Source organism: Carassius carassius, chromosome 38 (genome assembly GCF_963082965.1).
Source record: "Carassius carassius chromosome 38, fCarCar2.1, whole genome shotgun sequence".
Lineage (NCBI taxonomy): Eukaryota > Metazoa > Chordata > Actinopteri > Cypriniformes > Cyprinidae > Carassius > Carassius carassius.
Genome location: NC_081792.1, coordinates 8,473,402 through 8,488,386, shown reverse-complemented (window position 1 = coordinate 8,488,386; position 14,985 = coordinate 8,473,402). Strand labels below are relative to the sequence as shown.

General features: G+C 42.3%; 1 protein-coding gene, 1 long non-coding RNA gene and 2 other non-coding genes across 4 annotated transcripts; 3 read left to right on the top strand and 1 right to left on the bottom strand.

Annotated features, from left to right (window-relative positions):
* Positions 1-7,885: 7,885 nt before the first annotated feature.
* LOC132118983 (uncharacterized) lies at positions 7,886-9,170 on the top strand. Its single transcript, XR_009426086.1, has 5 exons — positions 7,886-7,963; positions 8,349-8,400; positions 8,598-8,672; positions 8,877-8,954; positions 9,025-9,170. It is a non-coding gene; the product is annotated as an uncharacterized LOC132118983 (long non-coding RNA).
* LOC132119771 (small nucleolar SNORD12/SNORD106) lies at positions 8,438-8,530 on the top strand. Its single transcript, XR_009426183.1, has one exon. It is a non-coding gene; the product is annotated as a small nucleolar SNORD12/SNORD106 (small nucleolar RNA).
* On the top strand, positions 8,716-8,808 carry LOC132119772 (small nucleolar SNORD12/SNORD106). Its single transcript, XR_009426184.1, has one exon. It is a non-coding gene; the product is annotated as a small nucleolar SNORD12/SNORD106 (small nucleolar RNA).
* Positions 9,171-9,831: 661 nt separating the features above from the next.
* LOC132118982 (small integral membrane protein 7-like) lies at positions 9,832-10,949 on the bottom strand. Its single transcript, XM_059528728.1, has 5 exons — positions 10,837-10,949; positions 10,631-10,672; positions 10,488-10,546; positions 10,164-10,254; positions 9,832-10,023 (listed from the first exon to the last, which is right to left on the bottom strand). The coding sequence occupies exons 1-5, from the start codon at positions 10,860-10,862 to the stop codon at positions 10,008-10,010; spliced, it is 234 nt and encodes a 77-aa protein (XP_059384711.1). The 5' UTR covers positions 10,863-10,949; the 3' UTR covers positions 9,832-10,007.
* Between the last annotated feature and the right edge of the window lie 4,036 nt (positions 10,950-14,985).

The following is a 14,985-nucleotide window of genomic DNA, read 5'->3' as shown; positions in this document are numbered from 1 at the left end:
TCTGCTTTTGCTGCCGAGGCTTGAAATCTGAGGAAAGATCTGCTAACTTTTCCAAAATCAACTTATGAACATAAACAGGTGGATTTGTACTCTGCTTGTTGTGCATGCATCTATGCTGAGGTAAGAGCTCGCTAAAATTTGGATTAACAATTCATGAAAGCAATTGCTTTTTGTTAAGATATGGTAAACTTGGTTAATTAAATGTATTGGATTTAAATGTATGCCTTATGCTCCATGTGCCATGTCAAACACTTAATTCAGCTTTTTTAGTGTAAAGATCTTGTCTGTCTAAACTTACAAGGCCAAATTAGTGGAAATGTAAATTATTTAGATAAGAAAGGTTTTAGTGTTGCTGTTTACATCTGTGCTGTGTATATCCCACCAGATGCTAATGCCAAGATAGAGCTAGCACAGTTTTACGATAGCATTAACAAATGCCTGGTCACACACCCTGGACGGTGTTATCATCGCAGATGTGGACTTTAATCAGGCTGACTTAAAAATGGTCCCTTACAAATTCCACCACAACATGAAGTATGCTAACTGGGAGATGAAATTCTGGATCAAGTTTATGCTAATGAAGCAGAAGTATACAAAGCCCAGACTTATCTCCACCTGGGACTGTCGAATCATCTCCCTCTTAAGCAGCGTTTATGGTATACATCCAGAATCAAAAGGGCTGGGAGTCCTGGGACTATGTTACGAACTGCTATCCACCACACAATAGCCCTTACACCTGGCTTACACATAACACACTAATATGCTTTTAATATCCAAATCCGTTAAAGGATTTTTAGGCTGCATTAATTAGGTAAACCGGAACCTTGTTGTACTTGCTACATCATTAGAAGAATGGCATCTACGCTAATATTAGTCTGTTTCTCTCTTATTCCGAGGTCACCGTAGCCACCAGATCCAGTCTGTATCCAGATCAGAGGGTCACTGTCACGTACGGTGATACAAGAAACACGGGAGAGGTCCAAATGCAGGTATGCGGTTTATTTAGGGGCAATCCAAAAAGCATAAACAGTCCAGGCAGGGTCAAAACCAGAATATCCAAACAACATGAAAACAGACAATAACACACGGCAAGGGCAAGACTACGGAAAGCATGAAACATACACAAGGACTCCGTGACACAGACTCAGACAGACCGGGTATAAATACACAAAAGGATGATGGGGAAACAGGAGACAGGTGGGGAACAATCAATTACCTAAACAAGGAGGAAGGTGACCAAATAAGGAGACAGGAAGTGATAAGGTGACAGACACCGTGAGAAAGGAGGACATCTAGTGGAAACCCAGGGACACAACCCAGACACTGTGACAGAACCCCCCCTCTACGGAGCGGCTCCCAGACGCTCCACGACAGACACAAAACAGACCAGGAGGGAGGCGGACAGGTGGAGGCTCAGGGGGAGGGATGGAGGGCCAGAAAAGAAAGACATTGGAAACAGGCACCAGAAAGTAACCACAAAACAGGAAGACCAGGAGGGAGGAGGACTGGAGGAGGTTCAGGGGAAGGGATGGAGGGCCAGACTACAGAGAGGAACAGGGACAGGAGTAAATACAAAAACAACAAACAAAAAACAACATGAAGCCCCCCAGGGCGGGGCAGAAGACCACCACGTCCTTGTGGTCGAGGCCAGAGTCCTCCAGGGCGGGGCAGAAGACCACCACAACCGTGTAGTCAGGGCAAGCGCCCCCCAGGGCGGAGCAGAAGACCACCATGTCCGTGTGGTCAGAGCAGAAGCCCCCCAGGGCGGAGCAGAAGACCACCACGTCCTCGTGGTCAGAGCGGACGCCCCCCAGGGCGGAATGGAAGACCACCACGTCCGTGTGGTCAGAACGGAAGCCCCCCAGGGCGGAGCAGAGGACCACCATGTCCTCGTGGTCAGAGCGGAAGCCCCCCAGGGCGGAGCGGAGGACCACCACGTCCTCGTGGTCGACGCCAGAGTCCCCCAGGGCGGAGCGGATGACCACCACCCCCCTGTGGTCGATGCCGGAGTCCAACAGGCCCGAGCAGCAGCCCACCCAGTGACTTGACTTGACTCTGAACGTCCAACGGTGACCCGCCCTGACTCTGGAAGGTCATCAGTGACTGGCCCTGACTCTGGAGAGTCCACTGGGACCTGACTCGACTCTGGACGGTCAACAGGAACTAGCCCTGACTCTAGACCGGTCTTGGGCACCGAATCGGGAATGTCATCGGGCACCGCCTCGGCCTCGGGAACGGCATCGGGCACCGCCTCGGCCTCCGGAACAGCATCGGGCACCGCCTCGCCCTCCGGAACAGCATCGGGCACCGCCTCGGCATCGGGCACCGCCTCGGCCTCCGGAACAGCATCGGGCACCGCCTCGGTCTCCGGAACAACATCGGGCACCGCCTCGGCATCGGGCACTGCCTCGGCCTCCGGAACAGCATCGGGCACCGCCTCGGCATCGGGCACCGCCTCGGCCTCCGGAACAGCATCGGGCACCGGAACAGCATCGGGCACCGCCTCGGCCTCCGGAACAGCATCGGGCACCGCCTCGGCATCGGGCACCGCCTCGGCCTCCGGAACAGCATCGGGCACCGCCTCGGCATCGGGCACCGCCTCGGCCTCCGGAACAGCATCGGCCACCGCCTCGGCTTCGGGCACCGCCTCGGCCTCCGGAACAGCATCGGGCACCGCCTCGGTCTCCGGAACAGCATCGGGCACCGCCTCGGCATCGGGCACCGCCTCGGCCTCCGGAACAGCATCGGGCACCGCCTCGGTCTCCGGAACAGCATCGGGCACCGCCTCGGGAACGTCCTCTGGGCCTTGAGGAACGGTAGACGCCTGTCTCCTCCTCCTCCGCCCTCTATGTTGGCGAACCGGTGATACCTTGTCTGGAGACTCAGGCGTTGAGTCGGCCATCTTGTGCTGTGGCGCTGGGCTGGCGGCCATCTTGTGCTGTGGCTCTGGGCTGGCGGCCATCTTGTGCTGTGGCTCTGGGCTGGCGGCCATCTTGTGCTGTGGCTCTGGGCTGGTGGCCATTTTGTGCTGTGGTGCTGGCTCAGCAGCCATGACATGAACAGTCTTGGGAATCTCTAGGATCTTAGATAACATCTCGAAGTAATCGAGAAAGGTGTCAGCGGCCATCTTAGGCGTTCGTGTTGAGCTGGCAGCCATCTTGCACTGTGGTGTGAGGCCTTCCATCTGGCCTCGTGGTGCGGGGTTGGTGGCCATGCACCGCAGCGGCGCTGGGTTGGCGGCCATCTTGTGCTGTGGTGCTGGACCAGCGGCCATCATGGGCAGTGTCGCTGGCTTCTTTCTTCTGCCCTGGTGAAACGGCGGCTCTGGTCCCTCCCACGTGAGCCCCGAGTCGAAGGGGGGCCATGGTGGAGAGCGATGCTGAGCTTCCTCTCGCCCACCTCCTCCTCGGCGACCTCCCCTGGTCCCGCGAAACACGACCAGGCGGGTTCCCTCAAACCGATTGCTCCTCTCCCGCTCTGTGGCTGGGGAAGAAGCGTTAATCGACATACCGCTGGATCTCAAGGTGACGGAGTCCTTCTGTCACGTACGGTGATACAAGAAACACGGGAGAGGTCCAAATGCAGGTATGCAGTTTATTTAGGGGAAATCCAAAAAGCATAAACAGTCCAGGCAGGGTCAAAACCAGAATATCCAAACAACATGAAAACAGACAATAACACACGGCAAGGGCAAGACTACGGAAAGCATGAAACATACACAAGGACTCCGTGACACAGACTCAGACAGACCGGGTATAAATACACAAAAGGATGATGGGGAAACAGGAGACAGGTGGGGAACAATCAATTACCTAAACAAGGAGGAAGGTGACCAAATAAGGAGACAGGAAGTGATAAGGTGACAGACACCGTGAGAAAGGAGGACATCTAGTGGAAACCCAGGGACACAACCCAGACACTGTGACAGTCACTGCAGTCACCCGGATCCAGTACGTATCTAGACCAGATGGTGGATCAGCAGCTAGAAAGGACCTCTACATCCCTGAAAGACAGCGGAGACCAGGACAACTAGAGCCCCAGATACAGATCCCCTGTAAAGACCTTGTCTCAGAGGACCACCAGGACAAGACCACAGGAAACAGATGATTCTTCTGCACAATCTGACTTTGCTGCAGCCTGGAATTGAACTACTGGTTTCGTCTGGTCAGAGGAGAACTGCCCCCCCGACTGAGCCTGGTTTCTCCCAAGGTTTTTTCTCCATTCTGTCACCGATGGAGTTTTGGTTCCTTGCCGCTGTCGCCTCTGGCTTGCTTAGTTGGGCTCACTTCATCTACAGTGATATCGTTGACTTGATTGCAAATAAATGCACAGACACTATTTAAACTGAACAGAGATGACATCACTGAATTCAATGATGAACTGCCTTTAACTGTCATTTTGCATTATTGCATTGCATTACTGTTTTCCTAATGAATGTTGTTCAGTTGCTTTGACATATGTATTTTGTTTAAAGCGCTATATAAATAAAGGTGACTTGACTTGACTTGACAATATGGGAAGTATATATACTAAGGAACAGGGCACGCACACATCTGAATCTCTGGATGAATATACCACAATTATTTTATGCTACATAAATGTATGTGCGTACAGATCACAAAAGGCATATTGAAGCCAATAACTTCGATCTAACTCCGATCTAATTTACACAACCTAGGACTAAACACCATGCTATGCAGTTGGATTGTGGACTTTTTAACTAAGTGAGAACTGGCAGGCACACGTCCTCCACCCTTCTTACTAACACTGGGCCCCCCCAAGGATGCATGCTAAGCCCACTGCTCTAAACCCTTTTCAAACATGACTGCTTTGCCCTCTTTCCATTAAATCATGTTGTCACATTTATAGACGACATCACGGTGCTCAAGCTCATTAACAACAACAAGAAAGCTTATAGGAATGAGGTACAGCATCTGGCATCATGGTGTGACAACAATAACTTGGTTCTTAACATCAAGAAGACCAAGGAAATTATTGTGGATTTCCGCAAAACTGGACTGGACATCCACTCTCCGCTCTCAATTGGCAATGAGGTGGTGGATAGAGTGACACATCTTAAATTCCTGGGGGTGATTGTATCGAGGATCTGTCCTGGGGCACTAATACTGCCTCAGTTGTAGGAAAGGCCAAACATCTTTTCTACTATCTGAGGAAACCGAAGAGATACAAAATTCCATTTACACCACTTGCTACCTAAGACATGTTCAAAACATCCTGCGCGAGCAGCATCATCCGCCACATCACCTGTTCCTCCTGCTGCCCTCAGGTAGAAGGTACAGATCCATAAGTGCCAGAACAGCCAGACTGGCACAGTGGATAAGACACATGCCTTTGGTGTGAGAGACCCGGGTTCGAATCCACCGTGAGACACCAATCTGTCCCTGAGCAAGACACTTAACCCCTAGTTGCTCCAGAGGCGTGCAACCTCTGACGTGTATATAGTAATTGTAAGTCGCTTTGGATAAAAGCGTCAGCTAAATGAATAATGAAAATGAAAAAGTAACTGGACTTTGCATTGCTGTGGCAATTTCACAACAATATGGAATATTTATATTATTCATGGGATCTTGGATTGGGCTTTTGCATCACTTTGCACTTTGGTACCATTGCTATGCAGATGGGATGCTCTGGCTGTATTTTGTTGATATTATGACAATGACAATAAAATATAAGAAGTGTAAGAAGAACCTTTAGTAGTTTGAAGAGAGATTAGAGGGATCATGTCTTCCTATAGGATGTTGAATAGATAGACAGACAGACAGACAGACAGACAGACAGACAGATAGATAGATAGATAGATAGATAGATAGATAGATAGATAGATAGATAGATAGATAGATAGATAGATAGATAGATAGATAGATAGATAGATAGATAGATAGATAGATAGATAGATAGATAGATAGATAGGAATGCCCCATCTTTCAAATATTCAGCATCTCTTTCGACAACACACATACACACGCTTTAAAAGGTCTTGAAAGAAACAGTGTTTGGATTATGTATGTGACCCTCTAGCCATTTCTCATGTGAAACAAAGCCCCATTACACCGCATGTCATAGAGCTTTGAGGGACTTCTGTGGAAACTGGATTTGTGATTGCTGCTGTTACATTTAACTGTGTTGAACAAGTCATTTTACCAAAATAAATAACTAAATAAGAGTCATAATATTAATAAATTACATTTTCTCTCTGAAATGGCAAAAAAATAATAATAATAATTAATACAAAACAATTAATATCTAACAATACAGATTGTCAAAGTAACTTTACAGCTTTAAACAGGAAAATTGTTTATTAATAATGCAAAAATATAAATAATATAAAATGAACCAGGTTTTTGCCTTTTTGTAATATGGTTTTAGTGCTTAAATATTAAAATGAAGAAAGCGATGAATTTATAGCTAACAAATGCATTTTGTTTTTTCTTTTTGGATGATTCATTAATTTGGGTTAAGTTCCTCCCATTCTACCTATTAGCCCCAGGGAAGTAAAGAGCTTGTGTCCTCTCACCTCGTTTAAACAAGCCAGAAAACAGGCAACATTGAAGCTGATCCCCCAAACATGTGAACAAACTACTCAAACCAGCATTTGTCAGGTGTGATCTCTGAAACTAGACCATGCAGCAAACAAAGCAAGCAGCCAATATTTAAACAAGCTCTTAAACTTATTTGGATTTGTCTTTCAACCTGCTTTAGTTTTGCGCTGCTCTAGATTTGGATTAATCACTTCCATATTTTTCTCATTCATAAATCACTTTGGATAAACACATCTGCTTTAGTATCAAATAATATGCAAAAAAAAAATCTCTCCAATAAACTAAAAAGGTAATATATATATATATATATATATTCAATTGCATGCATCGTTATTTTTAGAGTTTGTGGAATTAAAAGGTTTAGGAAGACTAAAGCAACACTTCACACTTTATGATGGGATGTTTTGCACCAGAGACATTTTTGGGTGGGGGAAGGCTCTTTTTAATATGAGATGTTGATGGGAGATTATCTCACGACTGATAATTCATGACTTGTGTTTCTTTGTGCTAAAACAAAGAGCTCACAGAACTCTTGAAATACTTTAAACTCAGCTATTCGTTAAATATAGAGGGGGAGCTGTTATTAAAAGAAGGCTATTTCAAATTTAGCCTTTACTGCCACCTTTCGGACAAGTTATCTAAAAACAAAGAGAATAGTCAACGTGTTATGTATTATGCTAGTTATGTCGCTTTGATGAAAAATTATATAAAGCTGTACCAATTTTTGTTTAATAATAAAGTAAAATAATTTCATTTTAAAATCACCAATATTACCGTTGTAATAAGTAAGCTATCTAAGTCAATTTAACCATTTGGGCTCTTTCTGCCCAGAGGAAGAAGAATCTAATCTTTTTCACATTTATTATATTTCTGTTTTAGCTGATTCTAAACCACTCTGGCTTTAAATATCAGCTTCCCTATTTCTAGTGTTCCACCAGCTCTGTAGTATTTCCACCAGTAAGGTCATTTCCCATTCTGATATTTCTGACAATAAGGAATTAGATGATGTCTTAAAATGTATAATGGGTAGGCTAAATAACATATCCATAAAGCTAGATAGCCTACCTTACATTTAAACCCAGCTGCAAAATAATTAATTGTATTATTTTGTTTATTATATTATTTTATTAGAATACTAAATAGATAAATGCATTAATGCTATCACTATTAAAACAATATTTTCTTTTTATGGTTATATTTAATGAGTCACACTATGTGCAGTGTGAGTGCCTAACCAAATCTCCAGGTAGGTGCTCTCATGAAAACCAGACAGCACCCCTGTCTCTTTCAGAGGTGGGAACTGAACCAACTCTGACGTCATCGCATCAGTCTGCGCACGCGCACGGACTATAAAACGCGGGTTCGCGTGTTCTTTCTTCCCAGTTCCTTCTTCCTTAACCAGGGTAAGCAAAATTTACTTTGTCATATTTTTTCTTTTTCTATTTTAGTCTACTAGAAGTCTTCTTTTAAAGAATGTTCGAAAGTAATTTACCAAAACCTACACTGTGAAAATTTGGTAAGGGTGAAACAAGTTAGGATTTTGGTGTAGTTACTGCCGACCACGTGGCGCGTTTTCGCTGCACGCGGGAAGGTCTAGATGGACGATGAAAATTTCATTGGCTTGGTTTTATATTGTTTTTTGCACATAATGTTAATAAACCGTTTAAACACAAGTTAATCCACGTTTCAACGCTGCATACAGGCCATTTAAGTGTCTCTGCAGAAGGTTGTTTAGTTTCTTAACTACCGTATGTTCCTTTTGTTTTACGTTATATGTTTGTTTTGCAGTATGTGGGCTGTTGGACCACGGAGTTGTGCTGTAGTGCTTACTCAGACTTTGGTGAGTTTAGGTTTACACTAAACTTTGCTCTAAGTCTTCTGGTAGCGTTGATGACTTATCTTTTTTCCCCAGCAGACCGACACTGTTGACCCTTTCTAAAAAAATAAGCCAAGTTCTCTGAGCAACCATGTATCTGCCACAATCTGGTAATTGTGGTTTTTTTTAAGGTCCCTGACATACTACTCCTATTCCAACAGATCATACTGGAGCCGAATGGATGACCTCAAATTCATCAGACTTCGTTTCAGAAGTCATTCACGCCTTTAAAACCGGTAAAGTTGAACGTGTTTTTGGCACATTTGGTTGATATTTACCGGGTGCACATGATGACTGAACTTTTTTCCCCAGCAGATCGATAGTGTTGACACTTGCTCTGAACTTTTAAGCCAATTTATCTGAAGCACCATCAAAGTTGCTTTGTATACAGGATAGTGGTGCTTTATATTTAATTTATTCCTCTCTTTGTCTTTCCAAAGGAAGAATTCTGGAGGACCAGAGGAACATCACATGATGAGTGACCTTTTGAATGGCCACGTGTGAAGGTATTTTTCAGTGTATTTTGTGTATATTCTTTTGTTCACTAACTTGGGTTTCACCAATTTTTTTTTTTCCTAGGCATTTGAGAGATCTTCATTTGAAGACTGCACTGTCCATGTGGAGAAGTTGAAGTACATAATGGCCCTTCAGTCCAGTGTTTACCAGTTACGGGGGAGAAAAAGCCTTTTATTCATGGGAGTTGAGCTACTGTCCTAACATGGACTTTTTTTTTTTTTAAGTACATTTTCTCCCCTAGAATTATTGCTTTTATTCTATGTAAGTGCAAATGGTATTGCGGCTTGAACTTGCCTCTTTCTTTTACAATAAGACTATTAAACCATGAACTGACTTTTTCATTCATAAACATGTTCTCCCCATCTCTCATTCATCTGTGGCCCTGAGGTGAAATGTAAATTTAGAAGAACCATTATCTGAATGAAACCAGTAGTTGGTTAGTGGAAGTCTTCTGGTCATTCAACTTGAGCAAAATGCTAATAAACATTACAATGTAAGACTGCTGAAGGTTAAGTGATTAAAATCCTAGAATTTAAAGAGTTGGTGGATCTGACTGATCACATGTGGTTACTTTGTCACCTCAAGGTAAATTGTACATTCAACCAGAGTAGAAAGTGTCTTGATATACTTGAGACACACACACACCAGAATTATTCTACTGTCTATTAAAGTATTTTTGACACTAACCAAGCAACAGAGTTTAAATGTTTATTCTTTCATCTTATAATAAATCTCAAAAGTTTTACATTAGTGGACAGTACACCTAAAATTGGAATAGCTGACAGTATTTTAGTGTACAGAGGAAAGACCATTCACACTCCTATTTAAACAAATGTAATTCCCATGTGTGTTTTCTGACTCCACTTGATTGATAAAGTAAAACCAAAATTAATCATGCACACTTTTGTACAAAATATACAGGTGTCTTGTAAGACATTAGATCTGACTATGTATAAGACAAATCACACTAAAAAAGACCTGTTACAAGAAAATCCACCCAATGCTGCAATAATATCTTTTGAGTCTGTAGTGATCGTCCGTGTAACAGCCATCGATTATGAACCAAATAACCTGAAAACACACACAAGAACACTTTAAAATATGCAACAACTCTTCACAAAAACAATTTGTTTGCAAGAATGCATAAAGGTGAATATTTAAAGAGCATTAAAGTAGAATACACAATATTTATTTTAAAAGGCAATACTCACAAGATCATGCAAAACATGATGAAAATGTTCCAGAGAGCAATGAATATACGAAAGTACCGCAGACTCAGCAAAAACTCTCTGATGTTGTCACCTAAAGACAAACGATGCATAATAATAATAATAATAAATGCAGCAGATCTTTGATCTAATATTTGATATATTTCATAACAATCTATTCTAGGTCTATCCCATGATAGAGTTAGGGTCTCTGTAATGACCTGTAGCTGTCTGCTCACTGTCTTATTAAATATATGTCATATTGGCTCAATAATATTCAATTCACTATTATTTAATAATGCAGCGTTAATGAATTGTTGTTGTTACCAGTTCTGGACAGTCCAGATTCATCGCCAAACCCTTGAGACTGCGTTTCTCTCTTCTTTCTGCACACAGACAGTGAACGTCACGGATAAGAAAAACAATCATCCAAATGAAAACCGACAGATAACATTTGTGTTTTCACTCACAGTTTAAAGTTGAGCACAGCGCCGGCGTTCACGAGCAGAGTGCTGAAAACACACGGAAGTAAGGAAATGTGTGACGTGGAGAGGAAAACACACTACTGTTACACTCTGACAGCAGTACACTACACATATGAACATCACCAATTACTTCCTATTTAAGAATAACGCGAAATCTATGCTTCTTTAAAAAAAATGAATGTAGAATTTACCCAAAAATGATAAGATCTCCAATCATTTTGGCTGATTATATGCACCTCGGTTCGTCCGCTTCTTCTTCTATATTTGTTTGAGTTCAATATGAGTCGTATTAGTTCTTCATTGCCACCTGGCGCCAGATACACAACACGACAATGATGTCTGCGAAAGATGCATGGATAGATTGATGGATAGAGGGTAGTTACAAGGGCTTCCTGCATAAAAATTAGTGTTGCACTTTAAACCTCTTCCATAGTAACATATAGCATACATATATCATGCTACAGTTCATATATCATGCTATAGTAGCCTATCATATAGGCTGTAATTATTACTTTTATCATTTTTTTTAGTTGTTCACTGATGTTCTACCTATGTTTAAATTTAAAATTTGCACACATCATACCTGTACATCATAATTGGCTATATTATATTTTTTTATATTATTATTCTTCTTATCTGTGTCCTGTCTTGTCGCTGTCATTCTCTTGCACTGTGGAGCTTCTGTCACTAAAACAAATTCCTTGTATGTATAAACACACCTGGCAATAAAGCTCATTCTGATAAGATATTAAAGCTGCAGTCAGTGACTTTTGACGCTCTAGCGGTTAATAAACAGAACTGCTTGCGTCTTGCGGAAGAACATTGTATCCGGAACTACTTCTCTCTGTTTATGTCTATGAAGAATCACAAAGGTACCGGGTTACTCCGCCGCGGTACCCCCCGAAGCAATCTAAAATAGTCCGAATATAAACACTTATTATAGATGTACCCTAGTGATTCACGACAGGCTAAAAACAGGGTTTGGAAAATGGATTCATGGTGTACTCGCTTATTATATACATTTTGTAAATTTTGAACACAATAAAAGTTACGGACCGCAGCTCTGATCGGTTGTTTCTTAACGGGAGCGGTGTATTTCTGCAAATGGCAATAGGACCACCGGGAGGACCCAGAGGAGCTTGATTTTTGCACATATTATCTGTCTCATATTCTACTGTCAGGACATAATGACAGGTTTAACAAATATGTAAAAAAATTTTTTTTTTTTTACAAAAGTTACAGCAAAAAGTCAATACATTAAAATACTGAATAGCCTACTTCATTAAAATAATAAAATTATACTAATAATAATTATTATTGATTTAATGTACAGCATTTGTTTATTTTACTAATATTTCCTTTTTATGTTTGAGGGACAATAATGCAGTACATTAAATAGGACAATTCTCAGAATAGTTTTAGCATGTTAATGCAAATGACTACATCCAGATAGCACACATAGGTCTGCAAGATGTCTGTTAAAGATCACTTCATCTGGAACGCATCTGCTGTGTATAAACATCTAGACATCTTTCAGACGTCAGTTTGATGTACATTTCATATCATAAACATCTTAAAATATTTACTAAATGTCTATTTAGGAAACTTCCTATAGACATATTGCAGAAGTCAAGTCAAGTCACCTTTATTTATATAGCGCTTTAAACAAAATACATTGCGTCAAAGCAACTGAACAACATTCATTAGGAAAACAGTGTGTCAATAATGCAAAATGATAGTTAAAGGCAGTTCATCATTGAATTCAGTTATGTCATCTCTGTTCAGTTAAATAGTGTCTGTGCATTTATTTGCAATCAAGTCAACGATATCGCTGTAGATGAAGTGACCCCAACTAAGCAAGCCAGAGGCGACAGCGGCAAGGAACCGAAACTCCATCGGTGACAGAATGGAGAAAAAAACCTTGGGAGAAACCAGGCTCAGTTTGGGGGCCAGTTCTCCTCTGACCAGACGAAACCAGTAGTTCAATTCCAGGCTGCAGCAAATTCAGATTGTGCAGAAGAATCATCTGTTTCCTGTGGTCTTGTCCTGGTGCTCCTCTGAGACAAGGTCTTTACAGGGGATCTGTATCTGGGGCTCTAGTTGTCCTGGTCTCCGCTGTCTTTCAGGGGTGTAGAGGTCCTTTCTAGGTGCTCATCCACCATCTGGTCTGGATACGTACTGGATCCGGGTGACTGCAGTGACCCTCTGATCTGGATACAGACTGGATCTGGTGGCCACGGTGACCTCGGAACAAGAGAGAAACAGTCAAATATTAGCGTAGATGCCATTCTTCTAGTGATGTAGCAAGTACATAGGGTGTTATGGGAAGTGTTCCCGGTTCCGGTTTACCTAATTTAATGCAGCCTAAAAATCCTTTAACGGATTTGGATATTAAAAGCATATTAGTATGTTATGTGTAAGCCAGGTTAAAGAGATGGGTCTTTAATCTAGATTTAAACTGCAAGAGTGTGTCTGCCTCCCGAACAATGTTAGGTAGGTTATTCCAGAGTTTGGGCGCCAAATAGGAAAAGGATCTGTTGATTTTGATATTCTAGGTATTATCAAATTGCCTGAGTTTTGAGAACGTAGCGGACGTAGAGGATTACAATGTAAAAGGAGCTCATTCAAATACTGTGGTGCTAAACCATTCAGGGCTTTATAAGTAATAACAATATTTTAAAATCTATACGATGTTTGATAGGGAGCCAGTGCAGTGTTGACAGGACCGGGCTAATATGGTCATACTTCCTGGTTCTAGTAAGAACTCTTGCTGCTGCATTTTGGACTAGCTGTAGTTTGTTTACTAAGCGTGCAGAACAACGACCCAATAAAGCATTACAATAATCTAACCTTGAGGTCATAAATGCATGGATTAACATTTCTGCATTTGACATTGAGAGCATAGGCCGTAATTTAGATATATTTTTGAGATGGAAAAATGCAGTTTTACAAATGCTAGAAACGTGGCTTTCTAAGGAAAGATTGCGATCAAATAGCACACCTAGGTTCCTAACTGATGACGAAGAATTGACAGAGCAACCATCAAGTCTAAGACAGTGTTCTAGGTTATTACAAGCAGAGTTTTTAGGTCCTATAATTAGCACCTCTGTTTTTTCAGAATTTAGCAGTAAGAAATTACTCGTCATCCAGTTTTTTATATCGACTATGCATTCCATTTGTTTTTCAAATTGGTGTGTTTCACCGGGCCGTGAAGAAATATAGAGCTGAGTATCATCAGCATAACAGTGAAAGCTAACACCATGTTTCCTGATGATATCTCCCAAGGGTAACATATAAAGCGTGAAGAGTAGCAGCCCTAGTACTGAGCCTTGAGGTACTCCATACTGCACTTGTGATCGATATGATATAAACAGAAGAGCAAACACTCTAAAAAGTACATCTTGCAGATGTAAATGCAGACGTCAATATAGACGTCTCTGTGATGCACGTGTGCTGTTGTGCTCTATACACTATGCTCTTAGGTACATATGCATGATGATCTGCATTGATCTTTTTTTTTGGCGGCTGTCAAAGCATCTCGGTTACGTATGTAATCTTGGTTCCCTGAATAGGGAACGAGATGCTGCGGTGACGTCACCACGTATGGGAACACCTTCGGTGTGACGAATGTCTGAAGCCCTATACCATCCCGCCAATCCTATTTGCCAAATAGCGCGTGTCACCGCCCAGCATGTGTAAGCATATATATACCTGGTGCCGCGTGCCATTTACCTCAGATTTCATGACGAAGAAGAAGAAGAAAGGTATGGCACGGCCAGAGGTATCAAGGTATGGCACGGCCAGAACCGCAGCATCTCGTTCCCTATTCAGGGAACCAAGGTTACATACGTAACCGAGATGTTCCCTTTCATAGGTCACTTCGATGCTGCGGTGACGTCACCACGTATGGGAACGCTATACCATAACGCCTGACGTACCTGATAGCTTGGATCCAAGGAAGCATCTGCTCAAGCGGAGAGTTTTAGCAGCTATTAAAGTCTTCAGTGTCACATGATCCTTCAGAAATCACGTCACTTCCTGTTTGTTGTTGGCTGTACTGCGTTTGAGCTCCGTCACTATATTCGTTTCATTGACTATTTTTAACTCAAAAATCAATTTTATACATCATCGTTTCCGTTTATATAACGTGTGAATATATCCTCTATTGTATTCTACAACAAAAACAATCAGAGCGCCTCGCTATCACTAGTTTTATTTTGATCTCCCGGGTCCGCTATTAGCTTTTAGCCCGTTAGCATCAGCGGCGTGGTTGCAGCTAACTGCGCTTATATTGCTAATACTCTATTCACACACATTACCACTGCTGTACTCACTGTTAC